The 16,817-nt window shown below is 40.4% G+C and overlaps 1 protein-coding gene across 5 annotated transcripts in view; it reads right to left on the bottom strand.

Annotated features, from left to right (window-relative positions):
• Positions 1-16,817, bottom strand: part of rapgef2b (Rap guanine nucleotide exchange factor 2b) — a 125,444-nt gene that overhangs the window by 66,370 nt on the left and 42,257 nt on the right. For all 5 annotated transcript variants that reach the window (XM_086106108.1, XM_086106111.1, XM_086106110.1 and 2 more), the window contains exons 4-5: positions 11,790-11,873; positions 94-169 (exon numbers count right to left, since the gene is read on the bottom strand). In XM_086106108.1, the coding sequence (XP_085962234.1) occupies positions 94-169; positions 11,790-11,873 (160 nt within the window). The remainder of the gene's footprint in view (positions 1-93; positions 170-11,789; positions 11,874-16,817) is intronic.

Genomic DNA, 16,817 nt, shown 5'->3' with positions numbered 1-16,817 from the left:
TCAAACTTCAGTTACCACAAACGGCGAACGCATTCCAGCACATACAGTGTTAAATTTGCTTTGCCCACAGACATTTTGGTCAGGGAGACTCACCACAATCATCTCTGAGGGTTCCAGGACGATGCACTCACATCCACGCCTCAGGCTGCCTGCCGATCTCTTGCCAAAACTGGGGGGAAAAGAAGAAGGAAAAAAACCCATCAAGAAGTCTTCTTAATCAGACTAAAGTCACCAAGTTTAGGATTTGTAACTTGCATGGCTAAAACTGAAAAAAGACGACTTCAATTTAAATTGGTGTTCATGAGGCTCAACTTAAACTACATCATGGCTTGGGAAGTCTTGTCTGGATATATTTGAAAATCCGCAATGATGCTGCAGATTTAAAGACTAAGATGAGATAAGAAAACTATTTGTCTCACAATGGAGAAATTCCCAATTTTCAGTAGCAAAATTATGAAAGGGAGAAGTAGAAGAACAAAGAGTATATAAATAAATATAAATTATAAAATATAACTAAAAATGGGTGAGTCCAGGTTTTCAGGTTTGTCTATTCAATAGCCTGACAGCGGTCGGCAGGAACGAGCCTCAGGAAGCAGAAATCGGGAGTAAATTCAGAAGATTATTACATTTGGATTATCATCGGCCAGTTCTGAGTTTGACGATATACCGCTGTTGTAAAAAGAAAATTTTAAACACCGAAAAAACCTTCTATCACGGGATGAGCTGTTGTCAACACACACAGTGACATGATCTCTCTCACTCCCACTGTTGGTGGGAACAGTCAGTGAGCCCTACGTTTTCTCCCCTGATGTCACCCTGGGGAATTTTTCGGGTATCTCGGCTTGGTAGAGGAAGAATATCCAACATGCAAAACCTGCTTAGAGAGAGTGGTTGCTAAAGAAGGCAATACTTGCAGCAGGTAATGATGTTTAGAAGAGCAAGGACCATCTCTCTTCAACAAATTCAAGTTACCATTAATATATGAGTACTGGGCTCTCTTGAAATTATGAATGAATATACCGTAATGGGTAATAAAAATTATTTTTAATTATAATACTCTAGACTCGCTACCGAGGCAGGTAACTCGCTAACAAGCATGGTTTACATCAGTTCATTTGCGCTCTGATGTTACTTCACAAAGCGCTGAACAACAGGTTGGGCCCTCCTCATTTTCTGAGAAATGAATACTTTTACTGTTGTACGACATTTTCATTTTATTTATAAAAATTCTATTGTTTATTTTTTTTTACTGATGTGCCATTGGAGGGCTTTTCCTGGAAAAAATTTCTTTACATCATCAGTTAAAAGTAATCCATCCTAGAGCTGCAATTGCAATACCGTGATACTACAATATTTTTTGCTCACAGTTAGCATACCATCATACCTATGCCTTCGTGCAAATATGAATTGTGATTCAGCAAGAGTGTATGACTTGACTTCTGACTTGGTTTACCAAAAGTAATGACTTGCTTGAAACAAAGAGGAACTCTATTTGCCTACTTTTTTTATCACAGTAATTTGGGACTTGCTTGAAGGTTAAGACTTATTATTTACACGTTACTCCCATCTCGGAAATGGTGTCTGTTTGAAGCCGAGTTTTCCTTCTCACTTCTTAAAGATTTGGTCTGTAATTTATGTATCAAGACACTCAAAGAGCAGCATTGACGAGATTACTTGGCTCCCATCCCGCCTCTGGAAATGTCCACGAGTGCAGCGTCACAGTTTGTACTTAAAACTCCAAAGGCAGCAAGCAAAAATGCATTGAAAGACCAAAAATATCCAAAAGCAGAGCAGCAGCACTGGCCGTGGAAATTCTGGGGCGCGTTTGACGAAGAAGGCAGCCTTTGTCAGGACACAAGGACATCCTTGTTTGACGCTTTTAAGATGTGTATTCATCGAGAATGTGTGCAGCGTGTCGTCAATTAGCCGATTGCTGCGTTAGATAAACTGGAGTGGCTCAATTACTGATGAACCTGTGTGGCTCCATAACTCACATCCAGTTATAATGTTTTCTAACCTTGATGCAGCCAAAGTCCTTTTTTTATGTGAAAATTGTCACAGCACACCACCAAACAAAAATATTAACATGAGAAATATCCCACAGTAAAACACCATTCAAAAATGTCACGAAAAATATATCATCTATAATGGAATCTGAGAGGTAGCAGGGGGCTGGTTGCAGGAAGGGTACGCTCTATAAAAACAGGGGGAATTCTTCAGAAAAAACTTTGCACAAGCATTGGGCGATGGGCTAATTGACGACATGCTGGTCACATTCTCAATGAAGTCCATCCATCCATCCATCCATCTTCTACCGCTTATCCGAGGCCGGGTCGCGGGGGCAGCAGCTTTAGCAGGGAAGCCCAGACTTCCTTCTCCCTAGTTACTTCTTTCAGCTCTCCCCGGGGGGATCCCGAGGCGTTCCCAGGCCAGCTGGGTGACATAGTCTCTCCAGCGTGTCCTGGGTCTTCCTCGGGGTCTCCTCCCGGTGGGACATGCCCGGAACACCTCACCAGGGAGGCGTTCAGGAGCCATCCGAATCAGATGCCCAAGCCACCTCATCTGGCTCCTCTCGATGTGGAGGAGAAGCGGCTCGACTCTGAGCCCCTCCCGGATGACCGAGCTTCTCACCTTATCTCGAAGGAAGAGCCCGGACACCCTGCGGAGAAAACTCATTTCGGCCGCTTGTATCCGGGATCTCGTTCTTTCGGTCACGACCCATAGCTCGTGACCATAGATGAGGGTTGGAGCGTAGATCGACCGGTAAATTGAGAGCTTCGCCCTTTGGCTCAGCTCCTTCTTTACCACGACAGACCGATACAACGTCCGCATCACAGCAGACGCTGCACCGATCTGCCTGTCGATCTCTCGCTCCCTCCTGCCCTCACTCGTGAACAAGACCCCAAGATATTCTCAATGAAGTTTTCCTCGTAATCCATATGTTAGCATTTTAGCTTTTCTAATTGGCAACAGTGGCTGACTTCAAGGCCAGATGGAATGCCTTTACGAATCAACCAACTTTTCTTCTTTTTCTTTTGCTGATGTGTTATAATTCTATCAGTTGTCATCGGAACTAGTACCTAAAGGGAAATATTTAAAATTTCAATCTGCATCTTTTTGTACTCATGTTGCTATCTTGCTGTGTTGGCATGCAAATGATTAGGATCTTATCTTTTTAGCTGTTCAGAATTTAAACAGAATTTCTTCAGGAATCACTAGTTTCTGCAGTGGACTCAATTGAGATGTTTTGCAACGATGCAAGAGCGGATAAGAGGATAAGAGCAATAAGTAAGGTGCCAGATGCTGGCTCGGATCATAACTGAGAAGAGCGCACAACTTTGCATAAAGAAGAAACTTTTATTGTCACGCATCACCAGCTGACATTCAGATGCAAAACCTGGTTAAGCCTAAGAACTTTGTGTTTCACTCAATGGGAATAAAGCTGTGGCATGGACATATGTCAATGTAGGAAAAAAAGAAAGAAAAGAAAAATCCCGCATTGCAAATTAATATATATTTTTTTTTTGTCCATGGTAGATTGAAGATTAATGTCTTATACCCTGCAGTAAACTTTAAAACAAAGACTGGCTGTCCTGGCACGCTCTCTGCATCGACATTCAAATCACGAGACATTCTCGAACTCTTGGGAAATGAAGACATGATGGCGTTGGTCCCTGTTTTGTACACCTGTCTCTCTTAGGCTGCATTTTAGTCTTTGTTACTGTACTTATATTTTTTTCAGGGTAGAGACAGTGCCACCATTAAGTCATACAGTGAAACTCCTCGACAACGAACCCTACATGGACGAAAATACCCCCGAGTGTGAAGAAATCTTCATGCATGAAAGCCATTCCCACTTTTCTGCTCCCCCTACAACGAAAAGTCCCCCTGTTGCGTAATACGAAATATTTTTCTCTGCCTTGCCTCGCAACGAGGTTCACTACAACGAAAACAAGCCTTCCGTAAAAGTCTAATCTGACCTCAGCCTGACCCAGCGACTCCTACTGCTTCGCTCCGAAACGGCAACAGCAAACACCACGCTGGTTTACACATGCGCAGTAGTACAGAAGTATTTGTTATTGTTAGTTTTAGACGCAGCATGACCGTTGCATTGCTAAAATGGCTACAAAACAGACCTTTGCAGACCAAGGAGTTAAGAAAAGAACAGCTTTAACGCTTGAAGACAAGTTAAAGTAATAAAAATGAAAGATGGAGGAAGCAAAGTAAAAGACATTATGCAAGAAATTGATGTAAGTGAAAGCGAATGGTGATTGTAAATTTCGCAATTTCTTTCCCGTTTTGTTCTTTCTACACTGGCTATATGAAGTGTATGTTCATGATCCCTCGCTGCTTCGTGGTTCGTTTATCGCGGGTTCAGTGCATCGCGGATTTTTTCAAACATATTAAAAAAAAATTATTATTTTTTTATTTTTATTTTTTTTTACATATACATGGAGTACAGTACAGTATATGCTGCTCTCTGTGACTCGCTGTTTTGCAGCTTCTCGCGGACCGTTTGGGGACTTAAAAAAAAAAAAAATATATATATATATATATATATATATATATTATTATTATATATTTTTTTTACCTGTTTTTGTTGATGGGACGCTACTGCGCGGATTTTCGTTTATCGCGGGTGGTTTTGGTCCCCATTAGCCGCGATACACGAGGGATTACTGTATTGGAATAAAAATAAAGAGTACACATATGTTTTTGTGTGTGTGTGTGTGTGTGTGTGTGTTTACATCTCAGAAAATTTGCTATAGTGAAAAGTTCCGTTGTGAAAAATGTCTTCGCTGAAATTTCGAAATCTCCGAGATATGGCGAGGCCATGAGAATGCGAGGCGAGGGTATTACTGTTGTGGCGACGCCACTCGAGCTAAACGTGCCTCAGCAGTAGATAGTCCGCTGCTCTCTGCTTTGCGTGCGTCAGCACGAACATATACGCAAGCGCGTCTTTTGATTTCAACCAATCAGCGCCGACGCAACCGACGTCACACACGACATACGACAACAGCTAAGCTACGCTAGCCGAAATGACACTATGTCGGGCGTACATGTTTTTCCGCCAATCTGTGTGTTTTCCTTTTTGTCCAAATATATTTTTTACGACAACAACTGTCTTGTCCACGGCGTCTTTTATTCATTCCACTGGGGTTTAGCAAGTGTGTTTAAAAAGAGACGAAAATCTCTTTACTGTTACTAGTGTTAGTGCCTCAACATGGCTACGCTCGTGAAAGGAAAACAACAAACTCAAACACGTTCATTTAATGTTGTTAACTAATATCCGGATTAATTTTTCCTCAATTCTCCGGAATAATTTTCATTAAAATTCGAAAATCCGGAATTCCGGGAAAATCCGGAGGACTTTCATCACTGACTATACCAATTCACCGTAACCACAACTCCACCCCTAAACCTAACCACAACCTCGCCTCCTAATCCCAATTTTAAATCCACTGCCTAACTCAAACCCAGACCCTGACCTTCTTGCCAACTTCAACCCTGAACCCTAATGCGTCACAACCCCAGCCCTCCGAAACCCATTACCAAAGCCTTACACCAATCCGCACCACCAAATGTCACTAAAAGTATGACTAATACTATTGATGATCTCATCTCTGAATTACTGATCGAGGGCACGGACATGCAGTAAAAAAGTCATCAGACTGCGTCATTCCTGTCCACACGCATTTGCAGGCGAGTTCACGGCACGATCAGGTGACCGGCACCCACTTGGCCTCCTGTTATACAACACGCTCGAGGTGTCTGGAATGTCACAGCGCATACATCAGCCGCCTTTTCAGTCTGTGAGCCCGGCGGCCCACCGCCAAAGCCTCAAATCCTTTCTGCTGTCGGCGACTCGACCGGTGCACCGCCTAATCCTGGCTGGAAGAGGGTAGATGGAAAAGAAGGGAAGTGGGGAGGAATGGGGGTTCAGGCTTTTCGACAAAGCTGTTTAGCGGTGCAGTGAGAGGGTACACCAGTTTTTTTTAACCCACTCTGGTCTTTAAGAAGGACAAAGATTAATTCCATTGGTGATGCAAGATGAAGTGAAGGAGGGTAAAAACTCTGATTGGATACCACTGCAAACCCTCCCCAACCTCCCTCAAGATAACAGCTGACCACCCAACTGCCTTTCAGCTTTGTAAACACAATTCCGCCAGCCACGTGGTTGCAGATAACTCACGCGTCGTACCCTCGGGAATAGATGCTGACACCCCACTGATGAGAATTTACAATGGTGGCGTGATTACTTTTAGCTCTTCAAAACAGGCCAGTGACCAAGACTATTCTAAATTATTTGGGTTTTTGCTCCTTTACGGTGCCAAATGCAAACTGAACAGTCAGTCATTTTTGTCATACTGTTAAGCATCCTCATTTATTTTGGCATCATTTAAAAAAAAAAGTATGGATGGTGCACTTAGATGTGATATCTGATTCAATGAGTTTTTGTTTAACTGTATACATTGAGGACCCTGATTCATAATACAAAGGCAAAATGTTCAAGTTGCACTTTGCTTAAGAGAAGACAAACTATTCAAGGTGGCATGTTACTAAAAATACAAACCACTGATGTTGCACTCTCTGAAAAAGAAAACGTACTAATGATGCACTTTCACAAATAGAAGACAAACTGATAATGTTCCACTTCTCTACAATGGCCGCCACTTTCCAAAACACAACTATTGATGTTGCATTTTCCCAAAGAGAAGACGGACTACTGAGATTGAAAATTCCTCAAGACAAAATATTGATTTTTAACTTTCCGAAAGACTACCGACTGGTGCAAACTATTCATGTTGTGCATTGCTAAAAAGAAGCTATGTTGATGTTGCATGTTCTTAACTTTCCCAGAAAGACAACAAAATGACGTTACACTATCCAAAAAAAAGGTATTGTATCCTTTACTGAAAATAATTTGCATAACAACTTTTTGTTGTATTGTATACATTTACTTTTTGAAGTTATAATTGGTTACAGAAGACAAATTATGTTGCAATTTCATTTTTAAAAAAACATTGATTGACATTGATTTATATTTTCCCCCCAAAAGACCAGATATTAATGATGCACTAAAAACAATACAAACTACTGATGTAGTGCGATCCGAAAGAAGATTGATGCTATTATGTATTTTTAATATGCTTTTTTTATTGTATTTGTACACAGGATTTGTGACATCAAACTAAAGACAGAGAGGAGCTGTGCATTTCGTAGTTTTGTTCAACACCCCTGTTCATTTTAGTAGCGTAAAATATATCAAAAATAACACAGAAAAAGAGTTTTAAAACTTTTCTAGGCACTATCAGTCAGCATTGAATCATTCTCAGCAAGGGACCCCATCTTTAGACGTTTGGCTTCAAAAGTCTGCTCGTTTTCACAATCAAAATAGCTCCTGCTGTGCATTCCACACCCTTGAAGGCTTTACCCGTTCCCGGCTCACATTTTAACATCAGAACCAAAACAAGCCATTTTTCCCATGGTACAGGGAGTTAATTGACGCTTACCCGCCCGCCACCACTCTGCTGCTAGAGTGACGCCGCCACCTGATAAGATTAGACGATCCTCCTTCCTCCTCCTCTTCCTCCTCTGGAAATATCCCGCAAGGTAAGTCGCTCAGTTCAGTCCCGCGAGCATGTTCCAGGTCTAAAGACTGCGGCGTATATCCCACTGTGCGCACCCTGTCACCACTACTGTGAGAATGAGAGTGTGTGGCTGGTGGATCAGCCCCTTTCCAATGGCTCAGCCCACTTTAGCCCCCCCCCCCGTAATACGCTACGCAACCGGCATTCCAGCATACGATTCACTTCCTGCTATGAGGGAGTCAAGAGGGTGGAGTGTGTAATTTGTGAAAGGGGGGGAGAAAAGGAATTCTCCCCTTATTCCACAGAAGTTACTAATGAATTTGATGTTGTAAAAACAGTCAATCAACCGGAATGATGATGCCTTGTAAAGCAACAGCCTATCCAAAGCTTTTGAAGCCACATGACCAAGATGAGACTAAATCATCGTAAAATATTTACCCTCGCAAGTTACTCAATGTGTTATTTCAAAGTTACATGCATCATCCTGGCACAAGTGGCATACCCCCATTTGCCACCAATTTTTTCCGCCTCCACTTATAAAGTGAAATTGTTGAAATGCAAATGAGAAAGATTGCGCTACGAGAGAATACAAGTTTAGAAAAAAAAAGTTTGTTGGTGTTGCTTTATCACGACTGACAAGAAGTAGTGTGAACTCTGCTAACCTTTCCTGCAGCAGGTCATGGCGTAACATTCCTTGGCTGAGTTCCCATCAGGCTGCTGATTTGCTTTTACTCGCCGAGACAGGAAGTGATGTATTTTCTAAGAATTCAAGACCAGACCAGTGCCAGTCAGCTGACAATGGTGAATAAAGTCAATAACTGTAGGAAGTGAAACCAAATTCAGAATGAGTGGAATGCGTTTCATCAGTGATACTTCTACTGGAATTAAAATTAAGAGAGCGTAAAAGGCTATTAGACCTTCGATTGTCAAAACTTTACTCCTGTAGTGCAGATTTTTTTAAACCATGTTTTAAGGACAACAACACATAAAAATTGTTGCACTTTCCCAAAACAAAAAACAAAAAAAACCCCAAAACTACAAAATACAGTTCTGATGTTGAACATCCGAAAAAAAGAAATTGCTGATGTGGCACTTCCTTAAAAAGAAGACAAACTACTGATGTTGTACTTTCCTAAAAAGAAAATAAATTCCTGATTTTATAGATTCTTAATACAAGTCACTGATGATGCACTATCCTAAAAAGAATAAACTATTGACATTGTACTATTATAAACAAATTACTGTTGCCACACTTTCCTAAAAATAAGAAAAACTATTCACTTTCTGAAATAGAAGTACAATTATTCATGATGGTGTACTTTCCAATAAAACTGTGCTTCTCTATTTTTTATGACCCCCACAGAAAGAAAATATTTTGCGCCCCCTCCCCCCCCCCTCACTCAAACTCTTGGCTACAACTATACAATTGTCGATAAAATTGTGAGAGGTACACCTCTGCAGGGGAGCTGAGACTCACTGAGAATGACCATGAGCGCACCACTGCCGCCTACAGTAGTAAAATGTGTAATTGCACTTCATGCTAGTACAACAACAAAAATATAGAACAAAACACCCCTGTTCCCTGAGACAACATGAACCACCCGTCCCCCGCCCCGCCCCTTCATTTGAGATGGACTCTTACAAAAGAGACAGACCACCGTCCTTGGACCTTCCTTAAAAGAAGACAACTGTTGTTCAAGTTTCCTAAAAAGTCAACAAAATAATGATTTTATACTTTCCTAAAAAGAAGACAAACTACGATGTTCCACATTCCGAAAAAACAAAATGGCTAATGTTACACTTTGCTACATAGAGGACAAAACTAAATACTGATTTCACACTTTCCTAAAAAGGAAAACTGCTCATGGTGTATCTTTCTCAACCCAGAGAATGGAGGGATGTCCTAAAACCCCAAGCCATGATTTTTTGCTTAGCGTATCAGAGTCTAAATAAGCCTTGACCTAACTTATGTAGTAAGTTGCATTCATTTGAAAATGTGACAATTGCCCCATTGCTACTGTAGCACATGCGTAATCACGTTGTGAATGTGTGTCACCCACTTGTCAGGCTTGGCTTATCTGGGTTAGGTTTGATGTTGTGCTAGCCTCTGGGATAAACAAACTTCTTTGCTTAATGAGTCATTCATTGTTGGCCGGCTCCGCTGAATGAAGAAGAAACCCCATTTGAAACCCAATGTTTCGCTGGACTCCTTTTCGGTAATTCGTCAAAAAACGATTTCAGCTGAGGTGCCATCGTATTTCCTCGTCGAGATAGAGAGATTTTATCCAGAGATATCAGAGTTGAGGGATTCCAAGTTTGCAATTTTGGCTAAAACTCCCACAGACTCCGCTTAGCCGCAACAGGAAGATGCTAGCGAAGCTAACAGGTATGATGGACAGACCCTCCCACCCCCTCCAGGCCACCCTGACAGCACTGGGCAGTTCCTTCAGCCGGAGACTGATACACCCGTGCTGCAAGAAGGAGAGGTACCGCCGCTCGTTCCTGCTGACTGCTGTCAGGCTATTGAATAGACGGTCCTGAAAACCTGGACTCACACCCACTCACCCATTTTTAATAGCTTATATTTCATATTTATATTTATTTAGATACTTTTTGTCTTCTACTTTCTCCCTTTCATAATTTTGCTGCTGAAATTGGGAATTTCTCCATTGTGAGACAAATAAAAGTTTTCTTATTTTATCTTATCTTACCCTACTTATTACAAAAACCTTATTTTCATTACCCCAGATTTTAATTGCCGTCAGGTATCACTGTAATATCGGCGTTTTGCAGATATTATACATTTGAATCCCACAACACTTTGTCCCACACTCCACTTCTTTACCTTGTTATTTTGGGATGCGTTTCTCTCCACAAAAGACTTCGATACATGAGGTGCGCAACGTATCAAGGACTGTTCGATTGGAATCATTAAATTCGGTAAGAGATTACGATTTAGTATGTTGTGGCTCAGTTAGAGAAGGTATGATGCAATTACTTTTTTTTTTTTGGTCATTTTAAATAAAGACACTTTATTGGAGATTTTTATCCTTCATTCTGCCGCTCTGACAACGTCACTTGGCTTCCATTAGTGACTGTTCTCAACCGATTCCCACATTGCGACAAACCGCTTGGACTACAGCAAGTGATGAAGGACAAGCATACTTTGATTTTGAAATGATTGCCGACCAACCACATCACCAAAATGGACGAGATGCCGCTCACTTTCGACATCCCGGTGAACCACACTGTAGAGAAGAAGGGGACCAGCATGGTAACGATACGCTCCACAGGGCGCACCGAAGTCGGCTTTTACCGTTATGCTTAGTTGCCATGGTATGCACAGACACGAGACGGACTCTGACAACGAAACGAACGAACCTAGTGTGTTTGATTGTGAAACCAGCTGTTCATTTCGGATACAGAAGATTAGTAATTTGATGGTTTTGAGGATGAGGATTGATCAAAAAGAATAATGCGAGTACATTGTTAAATATTTCAATAAAGTACAACCACTAGCGTGCATGCATGCTAGCGTATTTTTAAGCTTGCGTACGTCTTATCATGGCTGCGTCCGATAATAATATACGCTGTGTGTACGCGTTAAATACAGAAATTGCACCCGTAACTGAAACGGCACCTTTTAAAACTGTACATTTGATGTCAGTCCTGGTATTTCCTTCTAAGATATATCTCTCCAATAAAAGACGATTCAATAATTATCTATGTTTTTCAAACTGGATTCCATCCATATTGTTACCTTGGGGAACATGATAAGAATAAGCAGCTAAAAAATGTATTAATAGTAAAAGTAGTAGCGTCCACTTGGTTCTAGTAATACCTGCAATTCCTCCTCCTGCTTACACACACTTTCACCTCAACAATAAAGTTAAAAGGTTATCATTCAGTTTTTCATGCTTTTAAACCCACTCCCCGACCCCAACACACCCACCCTTCCTTGTGAATCCAGAGAATGACCATCGAGCATTCACGCCCTCTCAAAGGACCGCAAACAGGTCCCGCGAATGCTCATTTGTGAGTTACGCAATGCAGAAAAACGTTGGTCGGTTCAACAAAAGCTGCTGTTTTTCAGAGCAGAGCTAGTAGGCTAATCAGAAAAGACAAACACCTTAAAAGACACACTCAATGACCCCCCGCCCCTCCCCGCTCCCCAAAACTAAAAGGTGGCCAACATACCTGCTCCTGGGCAAGAACATGGATTCCTTGATGAACACGGAACCTGACAAAAGGATATACCAGCAGCTTCCAATGTCATCAGGGCTGCGAGATAAGAAAAAACACATCAACATAGAAAATTAGTGCAAATTCCGACACATGGGATCAAGTACATACATATTCACTTGCACTGACCACAATTCAGTGATAAAGATTAAATAAAAAGAAAAATACTTCAAACACATTGTTGGAAAGATATCATGAAAAACAAAATATCAGTAACCATAATATGTCTGACAATTCGTCACTGTTATCCTCATGTTCATTTCCTACGATTTATATCTCGTTCTCCATTGATTTGCAACACAAACACTAAGCTAGCAAGCAACTACAATTGAAATTTGAGCCCATAATACAAAGGGTTTGCATTTTGAAATAAGTGTCAGGGAGTGCAGACGGGAGAACTGTGAATGAACCGCCGAGCGCGTCTCCATCCGCCCACATCCATTACAGCGCCCGAGGAGACGACGAGCGCAGACGGGAGTAAACTCGCGGTGACCCGGCGTGATGATGATGCCGCTGCCGCTGCTGGCTGGCACAGCCTTTTGCAGATAATTGTCAAACAAATGCACACGCACTCAGCCAGCGGGAACATTTTGACAAGTTAATCTCCAGACTTTTCTAGTTCAAAAGCAGCTCCTGCGATGAACAACTACATTATTAGTAGGGAGACACCCAATAAGCGACTTGGACTGCGTCTATGAAAGAGTGTGTACGGAGTGTGAAAGTGTGATAAGGAATTGGCAAGGCCAAGATTTCTTTGTGGCATTTCGAAAGCCTCTTTGCATTGACCACGATTCGAAACAATGGGAAACTTTGCCAAACTAAGTAGGGAAAGTCTTGAGGCGCATAACGTACATAAGTCATAAGTAAACAAATAGTTAACACATGCACATACTAGAATTGGGGAAAAAACAAGTAAAAAAAAAAGTGATATACAGCGAAAACACAAAAATGATACAGATACTGTATTAGAAAAACGCAAACATTCTAAATAAAATTAACAAATTAGGTGGAAAAATCAGGCAAGAGAAAAACGGGTTTTGCAAAAATATGAAAAACATTTTTGAAAAAATGACAAAGAGAAAAGAATATATACAGTATTTGAGAAATAATACATAGTGACAATATAAAAATTATTGGAAAATACATGCATTTTCAGTGAAGAATACATACATCCCCAAAAAGCACACGTATGGCAAAAATACAAAAATTCCACAAACAGAAAAAAATGGGAAGATGTTCTGAATCATACAATACCACACATGACAAAAACAGGAAAAATACACAAGCAGAAAAAAATAGTTATATTTGGGAAATACAAAATAGGACAATATATGAAACATTTGTAAAATAAGAAAATCTTTGTGATTAATTAATAATACAAAAGTAATACCAAAATATCTGATGGAAATGACACAAATACCAGGAAAGAAACCCTCACGTTTTAGAAAGGATCAACAATTTGGAAAAAAAAAATAATTCAGTGAAGCACTAAGTCAGAGACATTCGGACAAGTTGAGAAAGTCTCACGGGCAACAGTCTGCCATCGGAGCCGTAATGGGATGGGGGTGTTCCATGATGCTAGTACATGATCGTGAAGTTTGCTAACTGACATTCAGTTCTCAAACAAGCCGTGTTGAAAGCAATTGTCGCAAGCGAACACGGCGACAGTTTGACTGAATTGGGCCATGTGTATGTTACGATGCAGCCAATGTGGAATGCCGGCCAGGGATGCGTTGCTTTCTTTCAGTTGACAGGATTGTTCATTGCATGCTTGGCGACAGGAATGTTTCTCCAGTCACAAACATCTCACCCCCCCAGCCCCCCCCCCACACACACACACACTTTTTTTTTTTGTGATGTGACGAACAATAAAAGTTTCTCTTTTTTTTTCTTTTTAAAGCATAACGACAATAATTTGTTTTCTTTTAAGGCAATAGTGACGTTAGTGTCTTCTTTTTGGAAAAGTATGACAATAGGTTTTTTTTTGGAAAGCATAACAGTTGTTTTCAGCTTTCAACAAAAGTGCAATGTTAGTAGTTTGTTTTATTAGGTTAAGTGCAATAACAGTATTATGTCATACCAACTAGCCATCATTTAGCATCTCTTTGGCTAGCAAATGCACACTTCATAAATAATTTAGTTTTACTTTATTTTGCTTTTATGTAGGTCGATTACACAATTTAAAATGCTAAAATTGTAGTTGGAACAAAGTGGTAGAAATAAAATATTCCTCTAAAAATAAACATTTTATGATTTGTGATTATTTTAAGAAATCCATGCTTGAAAGTGAACAGAAAGTTGTCTATTTTGGACTAAAGTCGCCATTTTGGACTTGTATTTTTATGAACGCCTACTTGCGAACGTGCCCAAATGAGCGCAAATAGAAAGTAGGTATCTTAGACAGACAAATCTCAACGACCCATGACCGAAATTGAACAGTGAGTCGGCCATTTTGGTTTAGCGCAACCATTTTGAGAGAATTCCAAAGCTTGTATTTTTCAGAACTCCAACTACGGAATTCGGCCAAATCACTTCCAATCATTGATCCAACGAAGACTGGCCAGGCTTGTAATGAATAAATAGGTAACTGTAATAAATTTAACAATGTTATTTCTTTTTCCATACTCAGGCAGCTCTTCCACCCCGCCTCTCCACAAAAACAAAAACACAAAAACCAAGTAAAAGCGTCAACAAACGACGTCTGTTTGTGTTTGCTTTTGACTGAAAAGATGGTGAAAAGTTTGACACAATCGCTACATCGGACGCCGAGGCAAAAATCTTCCAAGGTAAAAAAGTTTGTTTGACGCACATGGGGGAGCCTCGGAGTGACAAGGCTGTTGTCTAACTTTTGAGTGCTTGACATCATCTACAAAAAGAAGTCTATCAAGTAATGTTTGTTTGGAAGCAATTTGAATGCACTGCAGCGATTTTTTTCCTCTATTCCGTGGGCGGCTTGAAGAGGAAAAAAATGGCGGCAGCTGAGGTCTCCATCAACACAGGCCTTTGCAGCAGCACACCTTTATTAAATCTTCATTCGGGACATAACTTGGTGGCACAGTGATGGTCAGGTTCACGTCGCCTACAGTAAGGGAGCAAAATTATGCAAACGTTTTTCGTGCGTGTGTGTGTGTGTGTGCGTGTGTGCGTGTGTGTGTGTGTGTGTGTGTGTGTGTGTGTGTGTGTGTGTAAACGGGGACATAGTATTATTGAATCTGAAATCTCTACATGTCAAAGTACAGCCCTTAAAAACTAATTGTTCTTAATATTTTCTAAAAATATATAGGAAACAAATGAACTGCATCATGATGATGATGATGAAAGAAAGAAAGCCAAATGCCCATCCATCCCTTGATTATGAGTTTTTGTTCATTCCGGGTAGCTGCAGGTAAAAGGAAAACAACTCTAGGACTTTTTAAAGCCACTTTACTGAGGAGAATGCAAAAATATAATTTTAAGAAATCTGTGCAACGTTTTTGGTATGTCAACTGCCGTTTAATGGTCTATTTTCTTTTAAGGGCGGATTTGATGATTAAACTAAAAAACAATCTAGTTTAAGACATATTAAGGATTTCTTCATACTGTGAATTATTTCATTAACATACTCAAAAGAGTTTTAAAAGGGTTTGATTATTATTTGTGGGTGCTGCTCCATTACCACGTCAAATTACACTGGCAAAATACCCAAGAAGCAAGTAACACAAGCAATGGCTGCACGCTAGTATACTTGCAAAGGGTGACACTGAAGAGGTTAAAAGGCGGATCAGAAGATAGCAACCTCAAGAAAAAAAAAAGTGTCAGGTCAGCCTCTCATCTACGAGAGCACTGTAATCTGCGGACGGTAAATCCTGCAGGGTTCGGGCTTTTTGGCTGCATAGGCACTTTCTCATAAGCTTCGGATTGTGTATAGGTGTGTCTCAATGTGTGTGTGTGTGTGTGTGTGTGTGTATGAAAATGAGCACTTTACCAACAACTACCCTTCTGTCTCTCTCTCAATGATGCAGATACTGTGAGGTTACTATGGGCTTCTTAACTGGGTCTTATGTGAATGTCATTCTGCGTTATATGATCTGTATTAAAAAAACAAACAAAAACATTTTGACTAGTCAAGTCAACAGTATTTATAGTGATCTAAATAAAGATCCTACAGTGGGGCTGCCAACCAACAGAACTTAACGACCAAATCTGTCCAGATTTTTACATGTTGTCAAGAACATTACCGCGTGATGGCTATTCCAGCGTATTATTTACAGTAAGAGGATAAAAAGAATTACACATTCTGTTCAAATGCACGACACAATCATTACTCTCTCTTAATTGCTGATACATTTTGGCATTAGTATTTGTTCGTGGAATGTATTTATTGCAACAACCTCATCATGGCGCACGCACTTGCAGCTTGAATTACAGATGATGAGATTTCAGTGTGCCATCAACAAAAGTATCTATCGGTACAAAAGGACAGGGATGTCAAACTCTGGTCCTCGATGGCTGTTTTCCAACTCTCCTGAATGCAACACACCCGAATCAAATGATCAAGATTGCTACCAGGCTCCTGCAGAGCTATCATTTCAATCATGTGTGATGCAGCACGTAGATATGGAAAACATTCAGGAAAGCAGCTCTCGAGTATCAGTTGAGATCCTTGCATTAAAATAAACAAATACAACCAAAACTAAATCTTGACAAACATTCATTGATAAATCTAATAACTAAAAATAAATAAATAAAAATGAATGCATTCAACACATTTTTTAAAAAAACATGTGGAAAAATAAGAATAGATAGAATGGAATTCTTTTTTTAATTTACCTAACATAATACAAACATTAATTTAAAATAGATTCCGGCTCCGGCCTTCCTGTGTGAAGTTTGCATGTTCTCCCCATGCCGGCATGTTTTTTTTTTCCGGGTACTACGGTTTAGAGTCTAAATAGTCCCAAGGTGTGAGTGTGAGCGCGGATGGTTGTTCGTCTGTGTGTGTAA

Source organism: Hippocampus guttulatus, chromosome 2, assembly GCF_054856545.1.
Source record: "Hippocampus guttulatus isolate MCC_2025c chromosome 2, RoL_Hgut_1.0, whole genome shotgun sequence".
NCBI lineage: Eukaryota > Metazoa > Chordata > Actinopteri > Syngnathiformes > Syngnathidae > Hippocampus > Hippocampus guttulatus.
This window is presented reverse-complemented; position numbering and strand designations above follow the sequence as displayed.